This window comes from Penicillium argentinense (assembly GCF_028826775.1).
Source record: "Penicillium argentinense strain IBT 30761 chromosome Unknown utg000004l_segment0_segment0, whole genome shotgun sequence".
In the NCBI taxonomy this organism is placed as follows: domain Eukaryota; kingdom Fungi; phylum Ascomycota; class Eurotiomycetes; order Eurotiales; family Aspergillaceae; genus Penicillium; species Penicillium argentinense.
The window spans coordinates 3,154,883-3,182,056 of NW_026622663.1; the positions used below are offsets into that span (position 1 = coordinate 3,154,883).

At 51.1% G+C, this 27,174-nt stretch overlaps 14 protein-coding genes across 14 annotated transcripts; 10 read left to right on the top strand and 4 right to left on the bottom strand.

Moving 5' to 3' along the window:
* Window positions 1-142: 142 nt before the first annotated feature.
* Window positions 143-2,180, bottom strand: N7532_004101 (flavin-containing monooxygenase; the record flags this gene model as incomplete). Its single annotated transcript, XM_056616595.1, has 4 exons — window positions 143-1,426; window positions 1,479-1,731; window positions 1,796-1,806; window positions 1,863-2,180. The coding sequence occupies 4 exons, from the start codon at window positions 2,178-2,180 to the stop codon at window positions 143-145; spliced, it is 1,866 nt and encodes a 621-aa protein (XP_056476952.1).
* Window positions 2,181-3,145: 965 nt separating this feature from the next.
* On the top strand, window positions 3,146-3,730 carry N7532_004102 (GNAT family N-acetyltransferase; the record flags this gene model as incomplete). The annotated part of the gene is made up of 1 exon (XM_056616596.1): window positions 3,146-3,730. One exon carries the CDS (start codon window positions 3,146-3,148, stop codon window positions 3,728-3,730), a length of 585 nt encoding a protein of 194 aa, XP_056476953.1.
* Window positions 3,731-3,814: 84 nt separating this feature from the next.
* Window positions 3,815-4,702, bottom strand: N7532_004103 (oxidoreductase, short chain dehydrogenase/reductase family superfamily; the record flags this gene model as incomplete). The annotated part of the gene is made up of 3 exons (XM_056616597.1): window positions 3,815-3,881; window positions 3,952-4,048; window positions 4,105-4,702. 3 exons carry the CDS (start codon window positions 4,700-4,702, stop codon window positions 3,815-3,817), a joined length of 762 nt encoding a protein of 253 aa, XP_056476954.1.
* Window positions 4,703-5,885: 1,183 nt separating this feature from the next.
* Window positions 5,886-7,263, top strand: N7532_004104 (F-box protein; the record flags this gene model as incomplete). The annotated part of the gene is made up of 3 exons (XM_056616598.1): window positions 5,886-5,998; window positions 6,070-6,579; window positions 6,639-7,263. The coding sequence occupies 3 exons, from the start codon at window positions 5,886-5,888 to the stop codon at window positions 7,261-7,263; spliced, it is 1,248 nt and encodes a 415-aa protein (XP_056476955.1).
* A 298-nt stretch (window positions 7,264-7,561) lies between these two features.
* N7532_004105 (uncharacterized protein) lies at window positions 7,562-8,566 on the top strand (the record flags this gene model as incomplete). Its single annotated transcript, XM_056616599.1, has 1 exon — window positions 7,562-8,566. The coding sequence occupies one exon, from the start codon at window positions 7,562-7,564 to the stop codon at window positions 8,564-8,566; it is 1,005 nt and encodes a 334-aa protein (XP_056476956.1).
* Window positions 8,567-9,123: 557 nt separating this feature from the next.
* On the bottom strand, window positions 9,124-11,609 carry N7532_004106 (SulP family inorganic anion transporter; the record flags this gene model as incomplete). The annotated part of the gene is made up of 4 exons (XM_056616600.1): window positions 9,124-9,822; window positions 9,877-10,393; window positions 10,445-11,071; window positions 11,161-11,609. The coding sequence occupies 4 exons, from the start codon at window positions 11,607-11,609 to the stop codon at window positions 9,124-9,126; spliced, it is 2,292 nt and encodes a 763-aa protein (XP_056476957.1).
* Window positions 11,610-12,234: 625 nt separating this feature from the next.
* On the top strand, window positions 12,235-13,363 carry N7532_004107 (translation initiation factor eIF2 subunit alpha; the record flags this gene model as incomplete). The annotated part of the gene is made up of 4 exons (XM_056616601.1): window positions 12,235-12,312; window positions 12,385-12,547; window positions 12,610-12,817; window positions 12,895-13,363. 4 exons carry the CDS (start codon window positions 12,235-12,237, stop codon window positions 13,361-13,363), a joined length of 918 nt encoding a protein of 305 aa, XP_056476958.1.
* A 695-nt stretch (window positions 13,364-14,058) lies between these two features.
* On the top strand, window positions 14,059-16,168 carry yvc1 (putative potassium ion channel Yvc1; the record flags this gene model as incomplete). The annotated part of the gene is made up of 5 exons (XM_056616602.1): window positions 14,059-14,134; window positions 14,185-14,512; window positions 14,571-15,511; window positions 15,566-15,706; window positions 15,756-16,168. The coding sequence occupies 5 exons, from the start codon at window positions 14,059-14,061 to the stop codon at window positions 16,166-16,168; spliced, it is 1,899 nt and encodes a 632-aa protein (XP_056476959.1).
* Window positions 16,169-17,308: 1,140 nt separating this feature from the next.
* On the top strand, window positions 17,309-17,533 carry N7532_004109 (uncharacterized protein; the record flags this gene model as incomplete). Its single annotated transcript, XM_056616603.1, has 1 exon — window positions 17,309-17,533. The coding sequence occupies one exon, from the start codon at window positions 17,309-17,311 to the stop codon at window positions 17,531-17,533; it is 225 nt and encodes a 74-aa protein (XP_056476960.1).
* A 49-nt stretch (window positions 17,534-17,582) lies between these two features.
* On the top strand, window positions 17,583-18,358 carry N7532_004110 (aldo/keto reductase; the record flags this gene model as incomplete). Its single annotated transcript, XM_056616604.1, has 2 exons — window positions 17,583-17,613; window positions 17,847-18,358. The coding sequence occupies 2 exons, from the start codon at window positions 17,583-17,585 to the stop codon at window positions 18,356-18,358; spliced, it is 543 nt and encodes a 180-aa protein (XP_056476961.1).
* Window positions 18,359-18,583: 225 nt separating this feature from the next.
* Window positions 18,584-19,309, bottom strand: N7532_004111 (uncharacterized protein; the record flags this gene model as incomplete). Its single annotated transcript, XM_056616605.1, has 1 exon — window positions 18,584-19,309. The coding sequence occupies one exon, from the start codon at window positions 19,307-19,309 to the stop codon at window positions 18,584-18,586; it is 726 nt and encodes a 241-aa protein (XP_056476962.1).
* A 1,184-nt stretch (window positions 19,310-20,493) lies between these two features.
* N7532_004112 (uncharacterized protein) lies at window positions 20,494-20,928 on the top strand (the record flags this gene model as incomplete). Its single annotated transcript, XM_056616606.1, has 3 exons — window positions 20,494-20,540; window positions 20,593-20,650; window positions 20,716-20,928. The coding sequence occupies 3 exons, from the start codon at window positions 20,494-20,496 to the stop codon at window positions 20,926-20,928; spliced, it is 318 nt and encodes a 105-aa protein (XP_056476963.1).
* A 692-nt stretch (window positions 20,929-21,620) lies between these two features.
* Window positions 21,621-25,407, top strand: N7532_004113 (ion-transporting P-type ATPase SPF1; the record flags this gene model as incomplete). Its single annotated transcript, XM_056616607.1, has 3 exons — window positions 21,621-24,698; window positions 24,756-24,892; window positions 24,948-25,407. 3 exons carry the CDS (start codon window positions 21,621-21,623, stop codon window positions 25,405-25,407), a joined length of 3,675 nt encoding a protein of 1,224 aa, XP_056476964.1.
* Window positions 25,408-25,921: 514 nt separating this feature from the next.
* Window positions 25,922-27,139, top strand: N7532_004114 (aldo/keto reductase family protein; the record flags this gene model as incomplete). The annotated part of the gene is made up of 6 exons (XM_056616608.1): window positions 25,922-25,996; window positions 26,128-26,138; window positions 26,190-26,247; window positions 26,301-26,482; window positions 26,541-26,910; window positions 26,987-27,139. 6 exons carry the CDS (start codon window positions 25,922-25,924, stop codon window positions 27,137-27,139), a joined length of 849 nt encoding a protein of 282 aa, XP_056476965.1.
* Between the last annotated feature and the right edge of the window lie 35 nt (window positions 27,140-27,174).

Consider the following 27,174-nt stretch of genomic DNA (forward strand, 5'->3'; position numbering starts at 1 on the left):
TGCCCTACACTAGTGTACTGGCCGGAATCCACGTCATTCTATTTCTTGCCATAACACTGGTGAACTGGGTATTCACTCACGGTCTTCTCTAGGAACTTGGCTCTCCTCGTATTATTTGCAACCAACCAATCTAAATACGTGCTCAAACATCCCACCAACCCTCCATGTGAGTCTTCAAGTCGATTTCCGCAGGAAGTTTCAAATGCGGCGTCAAGTTAGCATCCGGATCCAGCTCTCTCGAGGTCCAACCATTGCCAAAGTACGCAAACCGATTCCCACTAGGGTTCACATATGTATACTCCCAATCCTCCCACCGTGGGTCCCGCCGAATGTAGTTCGCATGGGACGCGCTTCCAGGGAATAATCCGTGAATGCGAGCCCCGGGCTGGCCGCCATTATACCACGAGCTGCAGTTCGCCGACCAGACAGTGCGCGGGTAGAACTGATCACAATACTCGACGAAATCGTCCGCGGCTTGCTTCGATGGGGCAATGGATTTGATGCCCTGACTGCGGATTTTGCGCACTACCTTTGCGATGTAGGTGACCTGGTTCTCCATGCTGTTGGGAACTGTGCCGCTGTGTCCAGATGCATAGGGGCCACCAAGCCAAAGGAGGTTGGGGAAACCGGGAGTCGCAAAGCCAAGGTAGGAATATGGGAATCCGAAAAGACCATCTCTCTGCCAGGCATACTTCAGGTCAATACCGTTGGCAACGATGGAGAATGGCGGCGCATGGTCAACATTCGCGCCCGTTGCACAGATAGTGATATCAGCAGGTCTCTCGATCCCATCTTCGGTGACAATGCCTGTCTCCGTAAAGCGCTGAATCCGCGGCCGGATATAACTGACATTTTCCTTCGTCAGAGCCTCCAGGTATCCCGGCCCGGGTGTCGGGCGACGGCAATTTGGCGGGAAATCAGGCAGAATGTGTTCCCCTAGCTCAGGTTTCTCTGCGACGCGGTGTAACATGATCTCGGTCCATTTCTCACGCAGCTCGTGATTTTCAGGCGTGTCTTTGAAGATGGCCCCGAATCGCTGGAAGAATCCTCGTTCCACTCCTGTCCGATACTCCAGATAGGTCTTTGGATCTTTAAATGTCTCCCGCAATGACTCGGGGATGATGTTCGGCTCCAGTCGGCGCACACCAGAGCTTCCACTGCTGAAGGAGTCGGCGATCCAGGTGGGATTTCGTGCATAGTGATCGACGTGGCTGGCAATCGGCTGGATGGAGGGGAGAACTTGCAACCCCGAAGCCCCGTTGCCAATCAAGGCAATTCGCTTCCCTTGCAAGTCAACAGAGTGGTCCCAATGAGAGGAGTGGAAGAGCTTTCCCTTGTAGTTTTCGATGCCTTCATAATCAGGTAGTTTCCAGGCATTGAAATGACCGATGGCATTGATGAGGATGTCCAACTTTTCTTCATATACCTGACAAGGAGTGAGCAACCCATTTTTATTGCTTTTGTTAAGGTCAGCTTACCTTGTTGGATCCATCGACATGTTCAATCGTTACTTTCCATTTTCCCTCTTCTTCAAGCCATTCGGCCTTTCGCACCTGTTGCTGCAGTCGAAGATATTGGTACACATTATGCTTCTTTGCAACCCCTTGCCAATACTCTCGGATTTCTGCGCCCTGGGCAAATTCCTCTGACCACTGCGTATTTGGCGCAAAGCCAGACTGATAGGCATGGGCCGGTATATCACAACGAACACCGGGATACGTGTTCTCGAACCTGTGGTTGTAAGGTCAATATCGAAGAAAACTTGGTCATACCTGGTAGACATTAAAGAACCTACCAGGTGCCGCCCTATGAATAAATTTATTAGTGAAAGTACTAGTAAGCTGATAGTCTTTTCAACTTACCACATCGGCATTCTTGTCGTATATACGCAAGTCGAGCCCTGGGAGCTTCACTGGCAACAACGCACCAGCAGTAATTCCAGCAAGGCCAGCTCCGATAACACCCACTTTCACAGGCCTCAATGCATCGATGGGATGATCTTCCAACTCAAACTTCGATGACACCGGGGTTTGCAACTCAGACTCATTCACTGCATCCTTCACCGTCACCGCCGGGGTCGCTCCATTCAGACCTGAAGGTCCCTTGATCGACTCGACCTTCGAATCAATATTCGGGATCGATGGGTAAACCGACACCACTGGTTTCTCCAATATGGCCATTTTGAGTCAGTTCACGAATTCTATGTTTTGAAATCAAGATTATCCGCAGGATCGATATATCGTTCGGGGCCTGCTAGCTTTAAGGTATCGGTATGGGCCCCTCACAATTCGATGCACGCCATTCGGAGCATTTTAGACGCCAGGCAGGACATCTGTATATAAGCCAGTCCATCCAGAAATAAATCTCTCGAGCATAATGACACGGTCGAGCGGCCGCAGCAGCCAGACAGGCGTGAGTGATTCGGTGCTGCTAACATCATCGCGGAAGGCGATGGCGTGAGGGCATTGGGGATTCAGCACCATCCACCCCACTCCAAACGCCATTCAAGACCTCGGCGAATGGAAGAGATAAATGTTTGCAGCGCATTCAATTTGATCCGATTCGTGATCGTCTTTTATGTGGGGGTTTTGCAATTGAATTCTCGGCCGACTGCAGTCGTTGACGGTGCTGGAATAATATCGATGGCATGTGTTGCACAGGTAAACTCAATGGTCTGCTCTCAAGCCGTAGCCCATATTTGTGGCATACTCCCAGGCTTTGACTGCATTTACCTGGAATCATGCTCAGCCGTGAAGTACTTCACTCATTCTGACTCGAACCAGACGATTCAGCTAAACAACGACCATGTCAGCGTTCGGATAACAAACGAGAGGCTTCATGGGAGAAGCTTGGAATCAAGCACATACCAATGGCACATTCCTGCCTTCTGGTTTTGAACCCCCTGATGCCGGGCCTCTGTTGAAATCGGGTTGCCCGGATACGAGGCTGAAGATGACAACGGGTGCGGCACCCGCCCCTAACAACTAAGGCAAATCGGCTATGGCCCGCTCGGACAATTTCGGTGACATCCAACTTGGCCGGCAACTGACTCACACTTTCTCAGATTTCCAGCGATCCCTCAATCGTTTAAAGCTGTGAATTATTCAACAGTCTACACCATCAGATTGCTGGATTCATTGCCGCCATGTCATTTACCCCGCCAAAATCGATTGCCCCTCGGACGTGGAGAAGAGATAACAGCGAGTTCTTCATCTCAACAGAAAAGTCCCTGCTGTCCGTCAAAGCAGTTAACGAGGCTTATGGGAGAGAGTTCATTTATTGGGCAAACCCATTCGACGAAGAAATTTTGCACCAAATGCTGCATGGGTGTATGAGTTTCGGCGTCTATAGACAACTTCGTCGCTCTGAGTCACAACCCGAGCTTGAAACGCCATCCGCCGACAACACAGAACAAATCGGGCTGGCACGAATGATTACCGATGGAGTCACTTTCGGCTACCTGACGGATGTCTATGTCTTGCCTGAGTACCAAGGCTACGGGCTGGGGTCATGGCTCATCGAATGTGTTTCCGACGTCTTCTCCAAGGCTAATATGCCATATATTCGTCGAAACATGCTGCTTACCAGCGGCGAACCGCTGCAAAAGTTCTATGCCAAGATCTTCGGAATGAAGGTTGTTGGACATGAAGAGCGGAAGGATATTGGCAAAGATTTGGTGTTCATGTGCGCGAGGCCGGGTGCTGAGCCAGCCGCCCCAGCTGCGCAATAAAAACATATTTTCACTAGTAAAATCGAAAGTACTCCCGTTCGTCGTAATATGCGTTCAATTCATGACTGCAAATACTGTCTTCTTTTACCAGGGCAATTGCAGGGGAGTGGGAAGGCCCTTTCCGAGGACATCTTCTGCAGTTCCAATGTCACTGTGAAGATCGATGTCAGCTTAGCGTCGTTTTCCTATTCGAGTAAGAGTAAGCTTGGTATCAGACATACCCTGGTCCTCTGGGGGCCCAGAACTCGCCGGTCTTGCTGATATCGAATCCGTCGATAAAGGACGCCAGGGTTTTAGCGGCTTCGTAGGGGGTCACAGCTGTAGGAAGAGTATGATTAGCACAAGCCATCAAGGAGAAGAGGTGAGTAGTGTACCTCCACCGATGTCCCAGTACTTGTCGAACCCAACACTCTTCGTCATCTCCGTCCGCATAAATCCCGGGTGGACCAGGCCGACCGCAATTCCCTTTTGCTTAAGATCCAAGCTCAGCAGTTTGCCAACCATGTTCAGTGCAGCTTTGCTAGCATGGTGACCAAAATTTCCTCCGCCTTCTTTCTCATGCCGGAGAGTGATGCTCCCACCCTCGCTGCTGACAAGAATCACCTTGCCTCCCTCCCCCAGAAGCCCAGCCTTCACGAGATGGTGAACGATAAAGACTGGCCCAATTGCAGAGGTGGTGTACATCTGGACCTGCTTGTCCCAATCTGGCGTGTCGAAGGTTTCAAAGCCAAAGTAGCCCGCCGAGATGATGACTGTCGAGAACTTCAAGTTTTTTGCCCCAGAAGTAATCATCTCACCCACATCTGGCTTGGAGGCATCGATCCCTACCAACCAGTTGATGTCAGGCGTTGCAGGTGAGTTGGCGGCTCGTGTCGTGCCGACGACATGGTGATCAGGCCTCTGCGTGTACAGCGTCGCGAGGGATGCACCGAGACCCCGCGTCGCGCCGACGATGAGAACATTGCTCGTCATTGTGGAAGAGACGATGGTGTTTCTGCAAACTGGGGTGTTGAGTAATAACCGGGTGTGTTCAAAGAGAAGAACAATCCTCGGGCAGCAGTCGACTCTCATGTAGATTGTACACTATCGCAATGACGTAATTTCTCAAACAGGCGACGGCGCGACCAGCAGACCAGTCTGGTCGATCGTGTCAATCAGGTTTGCATTTATTTGTGCCCGCATGCAGTGTGCAAGGTCTGTGGAACATCCGAAAGGGCCATCATGCACGCATTCAAGGATATCCTGGGTGAGGCCCAAGCCGCTGACCCCATCTACCTCGGGGTACGTGGGTATACTTCGGGTTGTCACAAACCCCACGAATTTCGAGTCTGACAAAGTTGCTGTCGGTCATTTTGGCTCTATCTCCGACAGCACTGACTCGCATGGTTCCTCGTCCTCATATTACAAACAACCTTATCTGCGGTGCATTTGAGACACAAAATCCCGAGCAACACAGCCCCACTGCGACTAGAGCCGATATCTTCTCATTGTTGAGAATCAACTCCCAAAATCGGCCATTGAATGAGCTCGAGGCTACTTTAGAGTAAATTGTAACTATTTTCTGGGGATAATCCAGCGATTCTGCGGGACCATACTTGAGACAGGCGAACAAAGGGTAGGACCCTACCCTAAGGTAGGTCGAGACCATCGAGAGGGAACGCATAGCTTAAGCGTAGTACCTTAGGTTAAGGTACTCCCCATGGTTCGATTGATGCCGATTCCGCAAGGCCTGGCAACCAGCAAACTAGCTTAAGAAAGTCCAGAGCAATTCTACGGTAAATACAATGCTGCCTCAATTGTTATCGTGCGATTAGGCCGCTGCGCTCGGAGTATACATCCCGTTATAGATGTTCGGTAGCTCGAAGAGTCTGGGCTCCGCCCGACGAGGTCTGCAGTCCCCACCAGTCCAGTCCAGCTCCTTCGAATTATTGTTGTCTCATTCTTCCTCACGGCCCCCAAGCTGCAGCCTCGGCGAAATTTAGAAAACCTGTGAAGGGGTTTCCCCAGATTCGAGGCTGTGTCTACAGCTTAGTCAAAACTTCAATCCGCTGAAAGGGGGTTCCCGTTGTTGCTGCGGGCCAGGCGCTGGTATTTGTACTCGACGCGACGCCTGGAGCCCTCGCCGACCCTGGTCAATGTGGTGCCGAGCCCCAGCATGACTGGTTTCTCCAAACTCCAGCCGGTGCAAAAGTTTCTAGCTGCGATCCACCGGGGGAGGAAGGGTGCCAAGGACCGACGCGACCTCCCCGGCTCGTCGTCCTCTCTAGGGTGAGTCGTTTCATCCCAGGCACTTCAGTCCTTGCGACGGACGCTTCTGACACTGTGCCCGTTTCCTGCAGCCTCAACCATGTCGACCCTCCTATCCCTTCCCCATGGGGCCTGCCAGTCGAAATACAAATCCAGATCTTCGGTTACTGCGGGACCGCCGATTATCACCCGTTGAGACTGGTCTGCAGGGCCTTCAATGAGCTCCTAACCCGACATGAACACGAGATCGTGCGACAGTACCTCCGCCAGCGTCGACATGGCACGCTACCGTCCCCCATCGACAGCGAGAGAACCTATACCCGCAACCCGGAGGATGATGTCGTGCTGCTGTCGGACCTTTTCCCGCCGTCAACAAGCGCCAGGGGAGGCCATCTCTACACATTCCGGTATCTCTATGGCCTGCGGCAGAGACAAAAGCAATCGTCGCGGCTCTGCTACTACCTCGCAGACCGCATCATGGACCAATTTCTGCAGACCGAGCCTATTTTCCTGAGAACTACGTTCCCCACGAAGAAAGCGGAACGAACCGCGCTGACCAAACGAGGCAAAGCTAGCATCTGGTTCCATCTAGCACCAATAATGTGAGATCTTTGTGAAAGGAAGTGCCATGGATTGGGGCTAAGACTAATTTCCATGTCAGGTACTACCTCCTGTACTACCTCGAGTCGTACATGTCTGCTCGACGAGAGCATACAAACATGCTTCTCCGCGAATATGAAGCCGGTCGCTTGACAGTCCCCGTCCCTCCCCACAGGCGCCGGCAGATGTACCATGAAATCCAGACCCGAATCCTCAAGAAACCTCCCTTCACCAACACCACGGCCTTACTTGCTACCCACCACTGCATGTTGTTACTGGTCAGTTACATCCGCCATACAATGTCCTCGGAAACGGCGATCGATGATTCCTGGATCAGCTCCCTTCTCACGATAGCACCATTTGGGCGCATTGTCGAGTTCTTCTCTGCCGAGATCGGAGATGGGGGCAACCAGCGAATGCAGCGGAAGGACTTCATGTACAACTTTCACCACGACATGACGGCGCACCGAAAAGACCATATGAACTCGGTTATTTTCGGTGAGTCGTCAGACCAGAACATACATACATCTGTGCGGGATCTCTGGTTTTGGGCGGCTCAGGCGGAGTTGGAAGAGAGGCAGGCAATTCCTCACGAGATAGAGGTTGCCTGGACATGGAATTCCGTCCCCATCTTGATCGGGTGCGCGGACTGCCAAAGGCCAGAAATCCCGGGATGGTCAGCATGATCCTACTTTCAACTCGAGCGTTAGCGGCGTTGGGGGCAGATACCTAGCATTTTCTATATTGAAATTCTGAGCAAAAAATAAACGAAAGCTACATCAAATATCACTGCAATTTTACTAATAGCTTGTTGTAGCTTAAAATCTATGGTATAAACCTGCGCTGCCAATGTTGCCATACTTGGGTGTTTGTTTGGTTTGCACCGCGGCGCGTCAAGACCTACCGCCATGGCGATTATCACGCGAAGCTTCAACCATGTGAAGCACCACAATATCCAGGGTGTTAAATTGAACTATTTCCGCCATGGAGCAGGTATCGCACCGCCAGTTGTTCAATACATCATGGACCATTCATCGTCTTTCTCCTCTCCACCACGGGAAGGACTGCGAGACCCTCCTCGACAACCAAGCCGCGTTGAAGGTTTATGCAGCGCGATTACGCGACCAACTCACCGGCGACATCCTCGCTGGACTTCATTCCAGCGCAACTACAGCAGAGGATGATGCGCTCTCAAAAACAGGCGCGTTACGAAGATGCCATTGGCTTCCTATCTCCACGGAGTCTTCTGCAGGACGCGCTACCTTTCCCGGAATTCTGGTGACGCTGGAATATGAGAACATCATCTATAAAGCGGCTCTCCTTGCGGATCCGAATAATACTTCTGGATTGAATGAACGTGAAGGGTCTACGTTTCTACCGCTGCTGTTGACAAGGTTCCCAAATGCCTTGCGACAGACCTTCATTTCGTTCTTGTCGGCCAATTTCGACACCTACTGCTCGACTCTGCGTCTCCCATCTAACTTCCTGTGTACGGGTATGGAGACGTTTATTGATGAGCTACGAGGGTTTGCTTCTCAATCTACTGCGAATGCCATTATCGAAGATACGATCAAGGAGCTCCAGCTTACGCTTGCATTTTCGCCACCCATTGCGCCAGCGCTGAGGTCTTTGAACATTGGCATTTCTCGGAACTCCTTGATCGATTTTTTGCGCGACGGTGTGGGGAAGTCCAAAGGAAAACAGAAAGCACGCAGCCCGTTAATCTCAAATCTGACGGCTTATTTGGAGAAGCACTTGGCGATGAAATTGGACTCGGATGGCTCAGCCGGGAACGAGGTGGCCAAACATGTCCGGTTATCGAAGGTTGCGTGTGCTGCTTTCGTGCTGGGAGGGGAAGGACGTATGAAACTGGTTGTTGCTGAACAGCCCGAGGATGATGAGGAGATTCTACCTGCTCAGCGGGCGAGTGAGACTTTGCTCCTTGCAGCGATCCGCAAGGCCGTTATTGGAGACCAGGCTGCGACATGATGCCTTCTTGCTGGTATACCGAATTGGAATACTATCGGCTACCCCATGCAATCCATGGAAGAATGGCCGAACGCCTTCGGTACATGTGGACGCTTCTCAACAAGCCACCGGCTATTAAAGCCATCAAGGCAAATCGCAGCACGCCGCCGAAAATATAGGCTACTCGGAAACTTGACCAACGCGGCACGAATATATGCAAATGCCGCCGAATCTCATCGACCCCATGGTGATGACGAATCGCTTAAAACATCGACAAGTTGGCCATGCCGGCGTGAAAGGAAGATGCACATGGACTCCATCAAAGTCAAGGGCTAAGGGCGCCACAAGAAACCATTTCGTTTATAACACTGAGTTAAAAAGTGAGGGCATCGATGAGAATCATCTGAGAAAGTGATTTATCATTGCTTTCGAAAGAAGAACAAATTTTCTCGCTCAATAACAGGCTTAAATAGCAACGGAAATAACAACTTGACTTTTTTTTTACACAACAGCGGTCACAGTCAAATCATCAACCCGATCTGTATAACATATTGGCCGTAAATGCTGGACATGGAGCTTCACATAACTTCGGTATGCTCTTCTGTCTCCGCGAGGCGGAGCGCCTCATCAACATGGGGCACGAAATGCGAAAGTCCACCGCACTGCTCAACGATACCGCTCCGTTCAAACATGCGGAACACGCTGGAGTTAGGCACTCGACTGAAGAAAACGCGAACGCCCTTTTCCGTGTATGACTGCACGATCTCATAGAGAACCTGAGTTCCAGAGCCGTCGATGCTGGTCACGCCGTGGACGTCGAAGATGATATTCTTGTTGTGTTCCGGCGAGCGCATGCGAGGCAGGGAAGGGTGTGTCCGGCTGGAGCCATACAGTTCCAGACGACGAAGACGATTCTTGAGATCGCCCGTGTTGGCGAATGTGAGAGGCTCGGGGATCTTGACGATCAAAGCGCCTTCGATCAGCTCTACGTTTTCAGGATGCAATTCGGCGTTTTCGAATCGGACTGCAGGTCCAGGGACTTTGCCCAGAATTTGAATACGAGGCTGGGTGGCATGGCGGATGAGGATTATGACGGAAAGACCAATTCCGAGGGCCATTCCCAGTTCCAGGGAGTAGAAGATGGTCGCAACGAAAATGAGAAGCATCAAGATAAGCTCAGTCCATCCTCGGAGGCGGAAGAAGAAGCCTAGATCGTGTGGGCATTCTTCTACGAGAGAAAAGGCCACGACCGAGATCATCGAGCAAAGGACCGCTTTCTGTTAGGACCAGATTAGCATTGTTCTGAGAATGGCATTGCAAAGGTCACTCACCGGAAGGTAGTAGAGGTAGGGTAGAAGCACGAGAGTGGCCACGAGGGTGATAATGCTGACGAAAATGCTACTCATCGGAGAGCGTGCTCCCGTTTGAACATTGACTTTGCTTCGACCATAACCACCAAACGCTGGCAGCGACATGAAACAGCCACCGATGAAATTGGCAACGCCCAAGGCCACCATTTCTCGGTTAGCACTCATGTGCATGCCTTGGATGCCATCAGGTTGGCCATCGCCCAGACCCTTTGCTGCTACTGATGACTCGAAGAAGCCCAGAAGAGTGATGATAAAAGATTTGCTCATCGCTGTGCGGATGTGCTTCATGTGCTCAAACCGGAACGGCCAGTGGAATTCGAAAAGCTGGCCGGGGCTTTCGGTTTGACCGAGAAGTTCGAGACCCTTAGATTCCCAGTCCAACTTCCAGGCGAGAATCGCTGACAGAACAACGACCAGGAAACGATCCGGGAAGTAGATGACTTGGGGGAAGCGCGGCATCATCCACTTTTTCAGAGTCCTTGAGAAACGTCAGTTATGTGAAAGCAGACAAGGACGACATTGGATATACCGGAAAACCATAATGATGGAAAAGCTAACTAGCGACACGGTAGCCGTGAGCGGGTGACACTCTTTACCAAAGCGTGCGATAAACGAAAGCTTGCCCACTGTGGTTCCATGGCTGAATCCCATGTCCTTTGCGATTTCCGCAAGTCCCAACTCTGGGATCAGCTGGTCGACGAAGATCACGAAACCAATAGCGGTGATAAATCCCCGTAGGAAGGGCCGGCTGAGAACATTGTCGAGAAATCCCAGCCGGGTCAGTCCGGCCACCAGAATCATGGTACCACTCATCGCCGTACTAATTCCGACCACAATAGCATTCTCCATGCTATTATCATCGGCGTCTTTGCTTAAGACGCTGGCTTTCACAATGGCGCCCGTGAGAAGCGAGCCAGCCGCCTCAGGGCCAATCACTAACAGAGGGCAGCTTCCCAGGATTGCATAGACGAAAGGATGGATCACGAAAGAATAAAGACCGTTGACGGGTGGTGCATGGGCAAGATTGGACGCCAGAGATAGGGCCATTGGGATATAGATCGAAGAGATGGTGATCGCGGCTATCAAGTCACCTCGAAAGAAGGACCATTGGTACTGTCTAATCCAGTTGAAGAAAGGAATATAATATGAAATATAACTGCAGGGACCTTCGTTAGTTGTCTCTTGTTCGACTGGACCCGGGCTACAGGAAACGCTGGAATACGGTGTCGTGGGCAGATGGCGTACAATTTCTTATGATCATTCATGGACAGGGCGGAAACAGACGACTTCATCTGTGAAGTATACTCCGATTCTGGACGAGACCTTGCAGGATCATCGCCGCCTGACGGTGCACCGACATCTCCAAAGCCCCCGTAGGGATATCGACCGCCCGCAGTTCCCAAGTATGGACTTCGTTCGGATGCCTCTGGGCGCGGGGAGAAGGTGCCGTGGCTGCAGCGTCGTTCACCACAGACGGGGTCCGAACTATCATACGATTCCAAGAGGCGAGTTCGCACGTCCGATTCGCTGGTGATTCCGAGTCCCTGCGTGCCAAGCGGTCCATCCCCTCTGGGCTCGAAGCCTGTCGGCGAGGACCTTGAGCTGCTATGCGGGCGAAAGACGTCAACAATCCGTTCTTGCAGAGTGCGACGCGCATCCGACTCGTGCCGGAGGAGTGGGCTCGATTCGGACATAGTGCTAGTAACTTGAAGTGGGAGATTTCCGTCTCAAGACAGATTCAGCATGTTAGGAGCACCCGTGCTCTCCATTGACAGCTTAAAAGACCGATGGGAAGAAAACAGGTAAAAAGAGCTTAGGAGGAAAACGTTGCCTTTTCCCGACTAGCCAACTAGTAGCAAGGGCGGTGGCCGCTAGAGACAAGCGGGGCCGTCATGTATCATTCCCCTTGGAGAGTCGGAGACAGCCCAAGTCGCGGCGCCGGCATCGAGCAATCCATCAGTCATCGCCGCAGTGTCAACGTGCGGAGTGCTGGCGTCTGATCGTTTGATTCGCCTGTGTGACGCCCTCGCGCCGTCCCAAATGAGCCCAGCGCAGCTCCGGCGGTGAGTCACGTGCCAGTTATCAGTCCAGTCACGTGCATCCAATGTGGGTTTTGGGCCGCCGCTTTGCACAAAGCGAATTGCGAGTCGATTGTGCTTCCGCCTCAAGACCCTCACTTCCGACCCCGTCACCCCCCTTCGATTCGCTTGGATCCGACTGCTCAGGTTCCTGCCTTCAATCGCTCTTGGACTGCCGACTCGCTAGTCCACGTTTTCCCCCGGTCTTTCTAGCCGAAAAAAAGCGCGCAACCCCGCCAAAATGTCGTTGACAAATTGCCGATTCTACGAGGAGAAATATCCTGAGGTGGATAGCTATGTCATGGTCAATGTCAAGCAGGTATGTGTTATCTCAATGCATATTTTGGTCTTATAGGGACATATTGAGCTTACGGCTGTGGGTATACTGTAGATCGCCGAGATGGGTGCATACGTGAAGCTGCTCGAATACGACAACATTGACGGCATGATCCTGCTCTCTGAACTTTCGCGACGACGTATCCGCAGTATCCAGAAGCTCATCCGTATTGGACGCAACGAGGTTGTCATTGTGCTTCGTGTCGACAAGGAGAAGGGTAAGGAAGGCTCATGCCCCCGGTCGTACAGAGGCCATCAGCTGACTCATGATTGTGTAAAGGCTACATCGATCTGTCCAAGCGACGTGTCTCCCCCGAGGATGTTATTAAGTGTGAGGAGCGGTACAACAAGAGCAAGGCGGTGCACTCGATCATGCGCCACGTCGCTGAGGCGACCCAGACCCCTCTCGAGACCCTCTACCAGCAAATCGCCTGGCCCTTGAACCGCAAATACGGCCACTCTCACGATGCCTTCAAGCTCTCTATCACGTATGTTCTCAGACATCATTCGGCCGCTGGAGGCGATACATCTTGCGTGGGGATGACGGCTAACGGAAATTTTCCAGCAACCCTGAAGTTTGGAATGACACCGAGTTCCACAGCGAGGCTGTGAAGAAGGAACTTCAAATTTACATCAGCAAGAAGCTCACTCCCCACCCCACTAAGGTCCGTGCCGATATCGAGGTTACCTGCTTCGGATACGATGGAATCGACGCTGTCAAGACCGCCCTGCGCACCGCCGAGGCCGACAACACCCCCGAGAACCAGATCAAGGTCAAGCTTGTGGCCCCTCCCCTCTACGTCCTGACCAGCCAGTGCCTGGATAAGACTATGGGTGTTCAGATGCTGGAGGTCGCTATTCAGAAGATCGAGGCGAACATTAAGGCGGCCGGCGGTAACTGCACCGTCAAGATGGCCCCCAAGGCTGTCACTGAGCACGATGATGCTGTTCTCGCTGAACTCATGGAGAAGCGCGAGCGTGAGAACCAGGAGGTCAGCGGAGACGAGGACTCCGAGAGCGGCGATGACGAGTAATGGATGAACCACCAATACGAACCACGGAGCACCCAGCGTACATCGATTTTTGACGACATACGCAAATCGCAAGCGAAGCGGGGGGTTGGGCAAAAATGGATAGAGAAAAATCATGCACATTTACGCGATCAATGAAAAAGGTCTGATGGCTCTATGTGCTTCTGGGCACGATTGCAGTCGGAATTGCCTTTTCCACCAAGTGCATTCACCTGCACCTCGGGCCTGGGGCAAACTAGTATCCACGCCCGAACCAGGTGCTGCGTGCATGCCATATGGCCAAGTCTTCGTGCTCGTCTGACCTCTTTCAATAGAGCGCAGTCTGCGCGGGAGGCAAGTTCTGATGTATATATGTTGTGATGCAACCAAGACGTTCAATGCCAGTGATGTTCCAAGAGCCAATCTAATCGTATCTCAAGATTCCTCCCTGTTGCCCAGAACATCGCAGCACCGTGGCATGTAGGAGATTTATGTCTGCACTGCCACACCGCAATGTGTTGTTGAGAATTGCCAGTAGACTTCGTAAACGCGAAACGTGCAGGAGCTGAACGGTGGCGGGGAAGCGCGCTTGGGTCTTATCCGCCGATCATCCCGGCTCCGATCTTCCTAGGTTCACCGCGCTTTCCCCTTCGACCATTCAAACCCCTATCCGGACCCCTCTCCGCTCATTATTTTCCTCCAGATATTCGACTCGCAACATGGGCCATTGGAAAGACCTGCTCAGGCTTGATCGCGGCAGAACGCATCATCGGATGCAGGTAGAGCGCCGTCGGCGTACGTCATGATAAACTCCCGCTGTGTTACACCAGCTAACCATCCGTCAGTTCTCCCTGCGTATGCTACCGATGAGGCGCAGCCTTCGGAGTCGTCTAAGGAGATCGCCAAGGTTGCTTTGCGCCTGAAGTACCAAATTGAACAAGTGGTTTGTTGCGATGTGGAGGAGGGCCTCCTAACTGACCCAAACAGTCGCATCATCACCGACGATGTTGTGAAGACAGCCAAGAATGCTGGCGGCGAGGAATATCAAGCTTGTGTTGTGTATTGCTTGCTTGTCTGCCTGCGATGGTTCCAGATCCAGTCCTCGATCGAGCTTTGGGATGCTGATCTGCATGAAGTTCGTGCTGTGGCTTGTGAAGTCATCTCCAAGCGCATGTATGAAATCCTCGCAGGCCCTGCTTTACTAAACAGAATGGCTGATCAGTTCATGCAGCATTGAATCTGAACCCAATCAGGACTACTTGCTGAAGCATATCCTGCTCAAGCGGTACTCGATCTACGTTGAAGGCGTGGAGACCGATCCTGCCAACGTTATCGAACGCTCGGTGGATCTCCACGCACTCAGAATCATTAGTTCTGCGGGCTACCAAAAATGCATACAGTACCTCTGGCGTGGCTGGATCTGCCAAGAAGAGGGTAATCCTACAAACTTTGTGGAGTATCACGACAAGGGTGAGACCAACTACTGGGCTCATTTCCATCCTGATCGGATGAGAACCCCACTCTATCAGAATGTTTGCCAAATACTGTTCTCGCTGCTCTACCTTGCGCTTTATACCGCTGTGATCAACTCTGTCAACCCTACAGGTGACCTCGATGTCGCTGAGTGCATTCTCTACGGCATGACACTCGCTTTCATCTGCGATGAGGTTGTGAAATTCTGGAAGGTTGGTTGGAACTACCTTGAGTTCTGGAATGCCTTCAATTCGACACTTTATGCCTTGCTCACGATATCGTTCATCCTTCGTGTTGTCGCCCTGGCTCATTCACCTTCTCAACACGATGCCGAGCGACAGCTTTTCAACAAACTCAGCTACAACTTTTTGGCTTTCTCTGGCCCAATGTTCTGGATGCGAATGATGCTCTATCTGGACTCTTTCCGCTTTTTTGGAGCCATGTTCGTTGTATTGCGGGTCATGATGAAGGAAAGTCTGATCTTCTTTGCTCTTCTTTTTGTGGTGCTCGCAGGCTTCTTCCAGGCTTTTATTGGAATGGCTCAGGTGGACTCCGATATACCGGTTTCCCTTACACGGCCCATCATCCAAGGCATGGCAAACAGTGTTATGCAGAGTCCTGAGTTTGAGATTTTCCAGGACTTTGCCTTCCCCTTTGGCATTATTCTCTACTATATCTTCAATTTTATAATCATGATAGGTATGTTCATTGGCTCGCTCTTTATTGTTTGAATAGCTGACTGATGATATACAGTACTTCTCAACATTCTGATTGCACTCTACAACAGTGCATACGAGGATATCTCGAGCAATGCCACGGATGAGTATATGGCTATCTTTGCTCAGAAGACCATGCAGTTCGTCCGAGCTCCAGACGAGAATGTGTTCATTCCACGTGAGTCATTTCCCTCGGTGTACAGGAGCTTGAGCTAACCATGAATTAGCATTCAATCTGATAGAAATACTATGTCTGGTTGTCCCATTCGAATGGTGGATGTCGCGAGCACAATATGCCAAACTGAACGATGTCGTGATGGGCATCATCTACTCGCCTCTGCTTGTATTGACTGCTTGGCTAGAGTCCCGTCAGGCAGACAGTGTGCAGTGGAACCGTCGCCACGGTGAGGATGACGAGGACAACCGACAGGAGTGGGAATTCGTGGCTGAGGATGTCGACTTCGATCTTGATGACGCCTGGAAGGAGGAGGTCCAACAGTCAACGCCTGATATCAAGTTGAATGATACAACCATGGAGATTAGACAACTCAGGGAGCAGATTGCGATGCTAAATGAGCTGGTGAAGAAGCTTGACGAGGGAAAGAATGCCTCTGGTAGGGCGGCAGATGGTGGAAATTGAGTATCCGTCACAGGTGGCAACAGCAATTTCTATTGAAATGCCATCTTTTTGAGTTCCATTGGCTACTAGTTCATCTTGACAATGATATTCAAGCTAGGGTAAATATTGTGTCTATGTCTAAATGTAATGTCTCATCAGGGATATTTTTCAATTGCACTCATATCGATAAGAACGTGTGACCTCTGTTGAGTTTCAGCAGTCTTCAATGCCGCTGAGGCTCTGATGGCTATCTTGCCATCCCCCCTGAGACGCACTAAGCCTTATATGGTAACGCGGACAATTGGGAAGCGTGTAAAACACGCTTCCATTCAGGGGTTACTTTAGACATCTTCAATCCTTAATATCACTCAATTGCTGGCATGCACACATCGCTCCTCCTAGATCCTATCCCTCATCTCAACAACCTCAAGGCCCACGATATATATCTCCCAAACGGTGCGGTGATGGCATACCACTTCATAGTTTGCTTGACAATCACGATGTAGTGTCGGTGGAAGGCCCCCGTCAGCGCGGACAAAAAATCTCCATTACTGGGTCAATATTATCCAGCTATCAAAATTTCAAGATGAAGTCAAGGTGACCGTTGCCGTCTGTGGTGATGACGGCAAAAGATCAAGATGCAAAAAAAGAAATCTCGAGGTTTTTATAGGAATAGCCGAACGCGGGGGTCGAACCCGCAGCCTTGAGATTAAGAGTCTCACGCTCTACCGATTGAGCTAGCCCGGCAGGGCTGTTGGAAAGCGAACGATTTGTGGAACTATCAACCTGAAACAGAGTTTTTCGTCGTTGGGACCCACTTTTATACAAACGGTCTGCCAACAAACGGTCTGCCAAGTCCTCACTTTGCGACCACGGCCATGCAGCAACCGGGGCTAACTTAGGGTAGGGTACCATGGAAGATTAACGACACGACCGAATCATAAGTTACTGCAATACAGTAGTTAATCTGCAACTTGAAATTCAATTCAAGTCAGGCCCCAAAGCGGTGGCGGAGCCATCGATCCACATTGTCGGGAAGCCGAATAGGCAAAGTGCAGTCAACACCCGCCCATGTGTATAGCAGTACCCATAGGAAGGAGCTAACTCGAACAATTAACCGCTTCATTCTTTTCAGCATCTCCCAAGCTCCAAGCTTTTGACATGTCTCTTCCATTACGAGCTTTGCGTCGTAATGGCCCCCATGTCTCCTCCATCGGCCTCGGCTTTGGCAGCATGAGTGGATTCTACGGACCACCCGGTGATCTCGATTCACGACTGAGCCTCCTTGACCACGCAAATGCCACCGGGTTACATTTGTGGGACCTGGCCGACATCTATGGGGATAGTGAGGACCTTGTCGGGAAGTGGTTCAAACGATCAGGCTAGCGCGACGATATCTTCCTGGCCACCAAGTTTGGTCTCCAACGACAGCTTAATGGCATGCACACTTGCCGATCTGACCCCGAGTATGTCCAAGCCGCCTGTGACAGGGGCCTACAAAGACTAGGTATCGACACCGTTGATCTTTATTATTGTCACCGAGTGGATGGGGTGACGCCCATTGAAAAGACAATTCAAGCAATGGTGGAATTAAAAAAGCGCATTTGATCCCCCCGATCCTCCGATCGCAAAGCAGGAGAAACTAACATTGTGGTATCTTGATTAAGTCAAGGAAAAATCCGCTATCTTGGACTGTCAGATGTCACCGAATCTTCACTACGTCGGGCACATGGCGTCCACCCTATTAACGCCGTTCAGGTAGAATACCGCCTTTTCACGCTGGACATCGAATCGCCAACGTATAATCTACTCAAGGCCTGTCATGAGCTTGGTGTCGCCGTTGTCGCCTTCAGCCCAATCGGACACGGTATTCTCACCGGTCTGTTCCAATCCCATACCGATCTACCCGAGCGCGACCTGCGACGAATGTACCCAAAATACGCAGAGGAGAACTTCTCAGAAATTTTGAGGCTGGTAGCGAAGTTGGAGCAGGTGGCTGAGGAACATGGAAATACCCCAGCACAGGTGGCTCTCGCATGGCTTCTAGCAAAAGCGCCAGGGATTTTCCCAATTCCAGGCACAAAGTCGGCGGTTAGAATGGAGGAGAATGCAGCTTCTGCACTTCTGCAATTGAGCGACCAGGAAGTTCAAGAGATTAGGGAGTTGGCTGAGGGTGTCGAGATCCAAGGAACTCGGTACCCGGCGGCATAAGTGAAACCAATTTTCCATGTCGACTGACCCAGAGTGTTGACTGATGGTCAAATATAGGGCGATGGCTAGTCTAGCCTCGAACACTCCACCACTGAAAGGGGATGGTTAAATTACTCAATTGTTACTGGGACAGGAACCGAAATGAATGAGATGTAAAACACCCTCGATTTTCACAATAACTCGCTTCCACCAGACCACAAATGTACAAAGATCCCACTCATGAGCCTATTCCATTTCACCCTCCCCGAGGCAACGCTTCAAAGGATAAGAATCTCCCAGACAAGTTGTAACCACGCCCTTAACCCAAGACAGGGAATTCTGTCCATAGGAGTATGTATCCTGTGTGAAAGAATCTGCCTGGAAATGTTCATACTGCCCATTGCCAGGTTGTCCACTGAAAACGTAACCGCTCTTGCGATAGGTCAAGGGATTGCTGATAATGGCGCCCCATTTGTTTTTGGGGATCGTCATTGTGACCGTGCCGGTGAGAGTGGCCGTCTCAGTCCACTGGTAGTTGATGGTGGTGCCGATTTGTAGGAACTTCTCGACTGTAGCCGTAAATGAGGTGCCGACAGAGATACTGTTCGCGATGAATTGGCCTTGTGCCATAGCGACAGTAGCATCAGCCTCGTTGGCATGGACGATAGTAGACATTGGGATGTCCCAGCCGAGAAATTGCTCATCAGGAAGGGGAATGATAAATTGAGCACCAGAGCGCTTGCTCAAATGTCTTGTGGGAAGAGAGTCGATGCTCCCAGTTTCCAAGACTTGCGGAAGCGAGTTGGTAGGTGGCGAGAGAGACACGCCAGGTAGGTTGGCACTGAGATCTTTCTTGTCGATGGTTCTGGCAGAGCCATCATTCAGGAGAAGCACGGCCTTGTCGGCAGGCAATGCACCGACGAACGCGATATTGGCGCAAAGCGAAGTGAACAGAATGTAGGGTGACTTCATAATGTTTGATCGCCAGATATACAGTAAACGGAATAGAGAGAGAACCGCGAAGGAATGTTGATACTGGAATGAAGGACGGAAATTGGAACTATTTAGACTCCATCGAAAAGCTGATCCATTCACCAGGTCTTCTTCGGAGAGACATGTATGTCGCCAAACGGCACGTACTTTTCACACGGAACCATCCTACCGGAATGGATCAGCAATGGCTGTAGAATCTTACACGACGATGGGAGGAACCCGCTTGTCTCACTTTCATAACTCCGAAAAAAAGCCGTGAATCTACGTATGTTGAAGATCAAGTGTCGAGTAATGGTGGAGATGTGTTGCGATAGGGTAATCAATTTGACTTTTGCCCAGGGTCGTGAAGGCTGATCATAATGTAGATCATGGGACCTGGGTATAATGTGTCAAATCATTGGCTCTTAAAGTATCTATCAGGCGACAGAAATCCTTCATCATATTAATGGTGTCTTGTCCATAGTCAGGGCCTCAACGGCTGCGGGGCGCAGCTCGGCTCCGATAGGCACGGGCTGTGACACCAAGACTTGGGGGCGGAAATCTAATTCATAGTCAAGTAAAGGGGACAATTACATTTCGATCTCTCTACTTTCCTTTTATGCCTTTTTCTTCTGATAAGTATGTAAACTCCTGGAAGCTATCAAAATCAGAAAGCTTAAGCCACGTTGCATAATGCTTCGTCTGCTGACAGTCGGGGTGACAATGCCTGAATGACGATGCCTGACTCTCGGGAACCCCCTAATAGATTTGAATTTTCACGTGGCCAGTACCGAGTCTAAATGTTGAAATTCCTAGGTGAATCTTTGAAGATCTGCCCTTGTGTATGTATTATAGTGAAACATGACCCACTATACGGTACCCTGCAGGATGACAGGAAGAATCATGAAACGCCCTTTCTGCAGCCCAAGAATCGAAGATCACAGATCGTCGTCTCTTTGGGGATATCTCGGAGTTTTTGTCTTGGTTGTCTCATCCTCAAGAAGTATGTTTGTATGGATGACTGGAATTTTCTACCATATGGCTTGAGGTGATGTAGTAGTAGGTGCCTTCTCCTTTCCTATTCGGCTAACGTCGTTCATTTCTTGCTCCCCGATCATTTAAACGTAATAGATGCCGCCTCCTAATCTATAATCACATCAATTTTTACTTTCTGCTACAACACCATGAAGACATTCTCAGTCTCACTCGTTATCGCGGCCTTCGCTGCCGGGTAAGACTTCCTCCTAAATGCCGTGTTCAAACCGAGGATTAATCCCATATAGTGCCCTGGCAGACCTTCATACACAAGGTGTCTGTATCGATACCCCTGGTGAAGGAGTAGTAAGTGCATACTGATGATATCTCAATTCTATCCAGAAAAAAAATTGACCTCAACGACTTTACAGGAAGTCTACAACAAAGCTGCTACTGAGAAGGCATGCGATGCTTATAAAAACCGAAACACCGGCAGCAATCAATGGGATCAATGCCCCGATTGTACACTCAAGAACGAAAAAGACTTGTTGTACTACTGCGAGTCTCAGGGGAGCCACATCGGAGGAGATGAGTTGCATTATTACTGTACACAAAATGGCGCTGCTGATAGTGTGGTTTGGTAGAGGTATCCGCGGAGATTGGGACAACGATTCGCATTTGCCATGTACTTCGATTTATTTCAAGAGACAATTGCACTCGATAATTGTCCAAGAAGACTATTTAATTTCATTGAACCCGCCGCAGGCCTCTCGCAGAGGGCAACAAATGCAAGACAGAGCTAGTTAGTTAACCAGTCACAAGGTGTATAGTTTATGCCTCAGGCAATCTATTGATGGCGCGCAGGGTCCACCTCTTACATAAGCGACTAGCGCGCCGGGGCGAACTCTCTGGAACCAATTTTATATCGAAGGTGGCTTCTTCTGATAGGCATTCCCTTTTGGAAGGTTCTATTTCGAGCGATCTCTTTATGCGTCTTTAATCTGTCCTTTATCCGACCCCAAACGCGGTCATCCGATTGCCACAATGTGAGATCCCCATTCCCATCCCCGGTTTCCCCGATGGAAACCCAATGGACACCTCCGACTAACAAGTTCACAGGGCAAAACTCGCAGATGACCCCCAGATCGAATATGCGTCCCTGCATAACCCTCTCCCTCTGCAATTACACACCTACGTCTGGCCCTTCCTGATCATTTGGCCGGTTTTCTTCGCTTTCTACCTCTCTCCTGAGCGGTATGATACCTACATCCAAGGCCAGGAGTGGACCTTCGTTTGGGCGGGGTCCATCATCACGGCCCAGTCGCTGCTGTGGCTGATGACCAAATGGAATATCAATCTCAACACTCTGTTCACCACTACCAATGCCAAGTCTATCGATACCGCCCGCCTCATCAAGGTCATTCCCGTTACCAACGCCGGTTCCGCCGAGATCTGCACTTTGATCCACGATAACTCCGGTGGGAAGAAGACGCTCTCGTTCCTGTTCCAGAAGCGTCGTTTCCTGTACTACACCGAACGCCGTTCCTTTGCGCCCCTTTCCTACGTCCTTGACGCCGAGCCCAAGCCCGCCCTCCAATACTTCCAGCAGAGCAAGGGTCTGACCACCAAGGCCGAGATCGACCGTGTGCACTACCACTATGGCGATAATACCTTCGATATCCCCGTTCCTGGATTTATTGAACTTTTCCAGGAGCATGCGGTTGCGCCGTTTTTCGTGTTCCAAGTGTTTTGTGTCGGATTGTGGATGTTGGATGAATACTGGTACTATTCGCTGTTCACGCTGTTCATGCTCGTTGCTTTTGAAAGCACTGTTGTGTGGCAACGCCAGCGGACCCTGAACGAGTTCCGTGGAATGAGCATCAAGCCATACGATGTGTGGGTGTACCGTGAGAGCAAGTGGCTGGAAATCACTAGCGATCAGCTTCTTCCCGGCGATCTGATGTCCGTGAACCGCACCAAGGAAGATGGCGGCGTTGCTTGCGATATTCTCTTGATTGAAGGTAGTGTCATTGTCAACGAGGCTATGCTTTCTGGTGAAAGTACCCCGCTTCTGAAGGACTCCGTTCAACTCCGACCTGGAGAGGACTTGATTGAGCCCGATGGATTGGATAAGAACTCGTTTGTGCACGGCGGAACCAAGGTTCTGCAGGTCACCCACCCTAACACCAACGGGGAGGAGACCCTCAAGAACATTGCCAATGGTGTTACTATGCCTCCTGACAACGGTGCTCTGGGTGTCGTCGTCAAGACCGGTTTCGAGACTAGCCAGGGAAGCCTTGTCCGTACTATGATCTATTCCACCGAGCGTGTATCCGCCAACAACGTGGAGGCCTTGCTGTTCATCCTGTTCCTGCTTATCTTCGCGCTTGCGGCCTCTTGGTACGTCTGGCAAGAGGGTGTCCAAAAGGACCGCAAGAGATCGAAGCTTCTTCTGGACTGTGTTCTCATCGTCACAAGCGTCGTTCCTCCTGAACTTCCCATGGAACTGAGTCTGGCTGTTAACACCAGTCTCGCTGCCCTGAGCAAGTTCGCCATTTTCTGCACTGAGCCTTTTCGTATTCCCTTCGCCGGACGTGTTGATGTCGCTTGCTTCGATAAGACCGGTACCCTTACTGGAGAGGACCTTGTTGTCGATGGCATTGCTGGACTTACCCTGGGCCAGGCTGGTGCTAAGGTCGAAGCTGATGGTGCCCACACGGATCTTTCGAAGCCCTCAACCGTCGGGGCTGACACGACCCTTGTGCTTGCTAGTGCCCACGCCCTTGTGAAACTGGACGAGGGCGAGGTTGTTGGTGACCCCATGGAGAAGGCTACTCTCTCTTGGCTCGGCTGGACCTTGGGCAAGAACGATACTCTCATGTCTAAGGGAACCGCACCCGTTGTCGCATCTCGCCCTGTTGAGTCTGTGCAGATCAAGAGAAGATTCCAATTCTCTTCTGCACTTAAGCGCCAGAGCACCATCGCTACCATTACTACCAACGACAAGAAGACGTCGAAGAAGTCCAAGGCTACCTTCGTCGGTGTCAAGGGTGCCCCTGAAACTATCCGAAAGATGCTCGTCAACGCTCCTCCTCATTATGAGGAGACCTTCAAGCACTTCACTCGCAACGGTGCCCGTGTTCTGGCTCTTGCCTACAAGTACCTCTCTACCGAGTCCGAGCTCTCTCAGAACCGCGTGAACAACTTCGCTCGCGAGGATATTGAATCTGAATTGATCTTCGCTGGTTTCCTCGTTCTGCAGTGCCCCTTAAAGGATGATGCCATCAAGGCCGTCCGCATGCTGAACGAAAGCAGCCACCGTGTTGTTATGATCACTGGTGACAACCCGTTGACCGCCTGCCACGTCGCTCGCCAGGTTGAAATTGTGGACCGCGAGGTCGTCATTCTTGACGCTCCGGAAAATGATACCTCTGGAACCCGTCTTGTCTGGCGCACCATTGACGACAAGCTGAACACCGATGTCGACCCCACGCAACCCCTGGACCCAGAGATTATCAAGACCAAGGATATCTGTATCACCGGTTATGCGTTGGCCAAGTTCAAGGGCCAGAAGGCTCTCCCCGACCTTCTGCGTCACACCTGGGTTTATGCTCGTGTGTCCCCCAAGCAGAAAGAAGACATTCTCCTCGGTCTCAAGGATGCTGGTTACACCACTCTGATGTGCGGTGATGGTACCAACGACGTTGGTGCTCTCAAGCAGGCTCACGTCGGTGTTGCTCTTCTCAACGGCTCTCAAGAGGATCTTACTAAGATTGCTGAGCACTACCGCACAACCAAGATGAAGGAGCTGTATGAGAAGCAGGTTTCCATGATGCAACGCTTCAACCAGCCTTCTCCCCCCGTTCCTGTCCAAATTGCACACCTGTACCCCGCTGGCCCTAGCAACCCGCACTACCAGAAAGCCATCGAAAGAGAGGCACAGAAGAAGGGTGCTGTCGTTGCTGCCGCTGCTGCCAACAAGCCGGCCGAGGACATCCCGACTATCACCTCGCCTGGTGCACAGGCCCTGCAGCAGAACATGACTCCTCAACAGCAGAGACAGCAGCAGGCTCAGCAGGCTGCTGCCGGCCTTGCTGATAAGCTGACCTCGTCGATGTTGGAGCAGGAGTTGGATGACAGCGAACCCCCTACCATCAAGCTGGGAGATGCTTCAGTCGCCGCGCCGTTTACGAGTAAACTGGCTAACGTGGTTGCTATTCCGAACATTCTCCGCCAGGGCCGTTGCACCCTGGTTGCTACCATCCAGATGTACAAGATCCTTGCCCTGAACTGCTTGATTAGCGCCTACAGTTTGAGTGTTATCTACCTGGATGGTATCAAGTTTGGTGACGGCCAGGTTACCATCAGCGGTATGCTGATGAGTGTCTGCTTCCTGTCTATCTCTCGCGCTAAGGTTCGTCACCCTGATCGCTTATGTTAACCTGCCTACGTCTGCTAACCGCCACCCAAGTCCGTCGAGGGACTTTCCAAGGAGCGCCCGCAGCCCAACATCTTCAATGTCTACATCATTGGATCCGTCCTGGGACAGTTTGCCATCCACATTGTCACCCTGATCTACCTCTCGAACTACGTCTATAAGATTGAACCGTATGTTCCCGAAACCTCCAGGAGCGTGTTGGAAACGAGCTAACAATTGCAATAGGAGAGATGACAACGTCGATCTTGAGGGTGAATTCGAGCCTTCCCTGCTCAACAGTGCGATCTACCTGCTCCAGCTGATCCAGCAAATCTCCACATTCTCAATCAACTACCAAGGTCGTCCGTTCCGTGAGTCCATTCGCGAGAACAAGGCCATGTACTGGGGTCTTGTTGCCGCTTCCGGCGTTGCCTTCTCCTGCGCGACCGAGTTCGTGCCCGAGCTCAACGAGAAGCTGCGCCTGGTTCCCTTTAGCAACGAGTTCAAGATCACTCTGACCGTGCTGATGATCTTTGACTATGGTGGCTGCTGGCTGATCGAGAACGTTCTTAAGCAGCTGTTCAGCGACTTCCGCCCCAAGGATATCGCCATTCGCCGTCCTGATCAGCTGCAACGTGAGGCCGAGCGAAAGGCGAGAGAGGAGGCCGAGGCTGAGCAGCAGCGAGAGCAGCAGAGGAAGATCTAGATCTTGCCGAGAAAGCTAGAAGAGGCGCTGCTTATGTACTGTACACAATAGAGAGGGGACACCGGATGCATAGAACGTGCATGGGTTCTAATAAATGTTTCTGAAGCCATTTTGATATGGTCTAATTTTGGTTCGACATAGAATTACTACAGTAGTCGATCAAAGCGATGAATCGAATGGCGACTGCATACCTGTTTTGAGGTATGATCCGATCCCGCGAGATCTTCATCCGATGTCAGAATATGAGCCCCTGCATATAATTATCTTCACATCAGATTCCATTGTCATTGACGTTCCTTGCCTTCCTCAACAGCTGATTGTACCTCATTGTACACATATCACCGATAAGCAGTCTGCTTTGCATTTCTCGTTTCTGCAAGCACCCCACGCCGCGCCCCCACTTCATATGATCTCATCGCTTCGGAGACCTTTTCGTCGCCAACGTCCTCGTCTCCTCAACATCTTGTTCCATACCACTCAGTGCAGTCGCTCTCTCGCTTTGATATCCTACAATATGGCGTCCAAGTTGACACTTCAATCTAAGCACCGCCTGCTATCGGGCTACGACATTCCGGCTATTGGATATGGAGTAAGCACAATCACCCACGAGCACCTTACACGAGACGACAGGATAGATGCTATCTGGATCTTTTCTCAATTGCTCCATATACCAGACACTTTTTCGAACAAGAGTTGGACTGACCATTTCTACGTTGACAGGTGTACATGATGTACGTGATGTTTCCTGTTCTCTGCCTCTGAGCTCGTTTGACAGACAACAGCAGCCCATCCTCCACCGAAAAGGCAGCCGCAGAGGCACTCAAAGTGGGATTCCGCCATGTAAGACAGTCGAAAATCCAACCTACACTGCTGCATCTCTAATTGATCTATAGGTCGACTCGGCAATCATGTATCGCAACGAGAAAGGCTGCGGTCGCGCAATTCAGAACTCCGGACTCAACCGATCCGAGATATTCCTAACGACCAAGATCCCCCCGGGCTCAATGGGCTACCAGCAGTCTAAAAAGGCCATTGACTCTAGCCTACGTGAGGCTGGACAGGAGTACTTCGACCTGTAAGGCCGGGTCTACATGATGACCTCACACTAAGCATTACTGACTGCCCCAACACAGGATCCTCATCCACGCACCGTACGGTGGAAAAGAGGCTCGACTAGGCTCATGGAAGGCACTCGTCGAAGCTCAGAAGGCCGGTAAGGTGAGATCCATCGGTGTCTCCAACTACGGTATCCACCACCTCGAAGAGCTGGAGGAGTATATCCAGAGCGGAGGTGGCGGCGAGATCTCCGTTGGCCAGTATGAGTTGCACCCTTGGCTGGATCACTCCGATATCATTGCATGGCTTCAAAAGCGGAATATTGTCGTGGAGGCTTACTCGCCTCTTGCGCATGGGGAGCGTCTTGATGAACCCGTGCTGCAGAGTATTGGGAAGAAATATAACAAGACCCCCGCGCAGGTGATGATTCGGTGGAGTTTGCAGATGGTAAGTGACTTCCCTAAAACAGTTGATGAGAAGCGACAGGCGAAGAAGGATGAAGTAGAAACTGATTCTTGAATAGGGTCTCCTGCCGCTGCCCAAGTCTGTGACGCCGCAGCGGATCCGGGAAAACACGGAGGTGTTTGATTTTGAGCTGTCGGCGGAGGATATGAAGTCGCTGGACACTGGGGAGTACAGTCCGACAGACTGGGACCCGACCGTGGACGATGATTAGACGTAGACGGGGCCCGATGGGGTCGTAGATCGAAA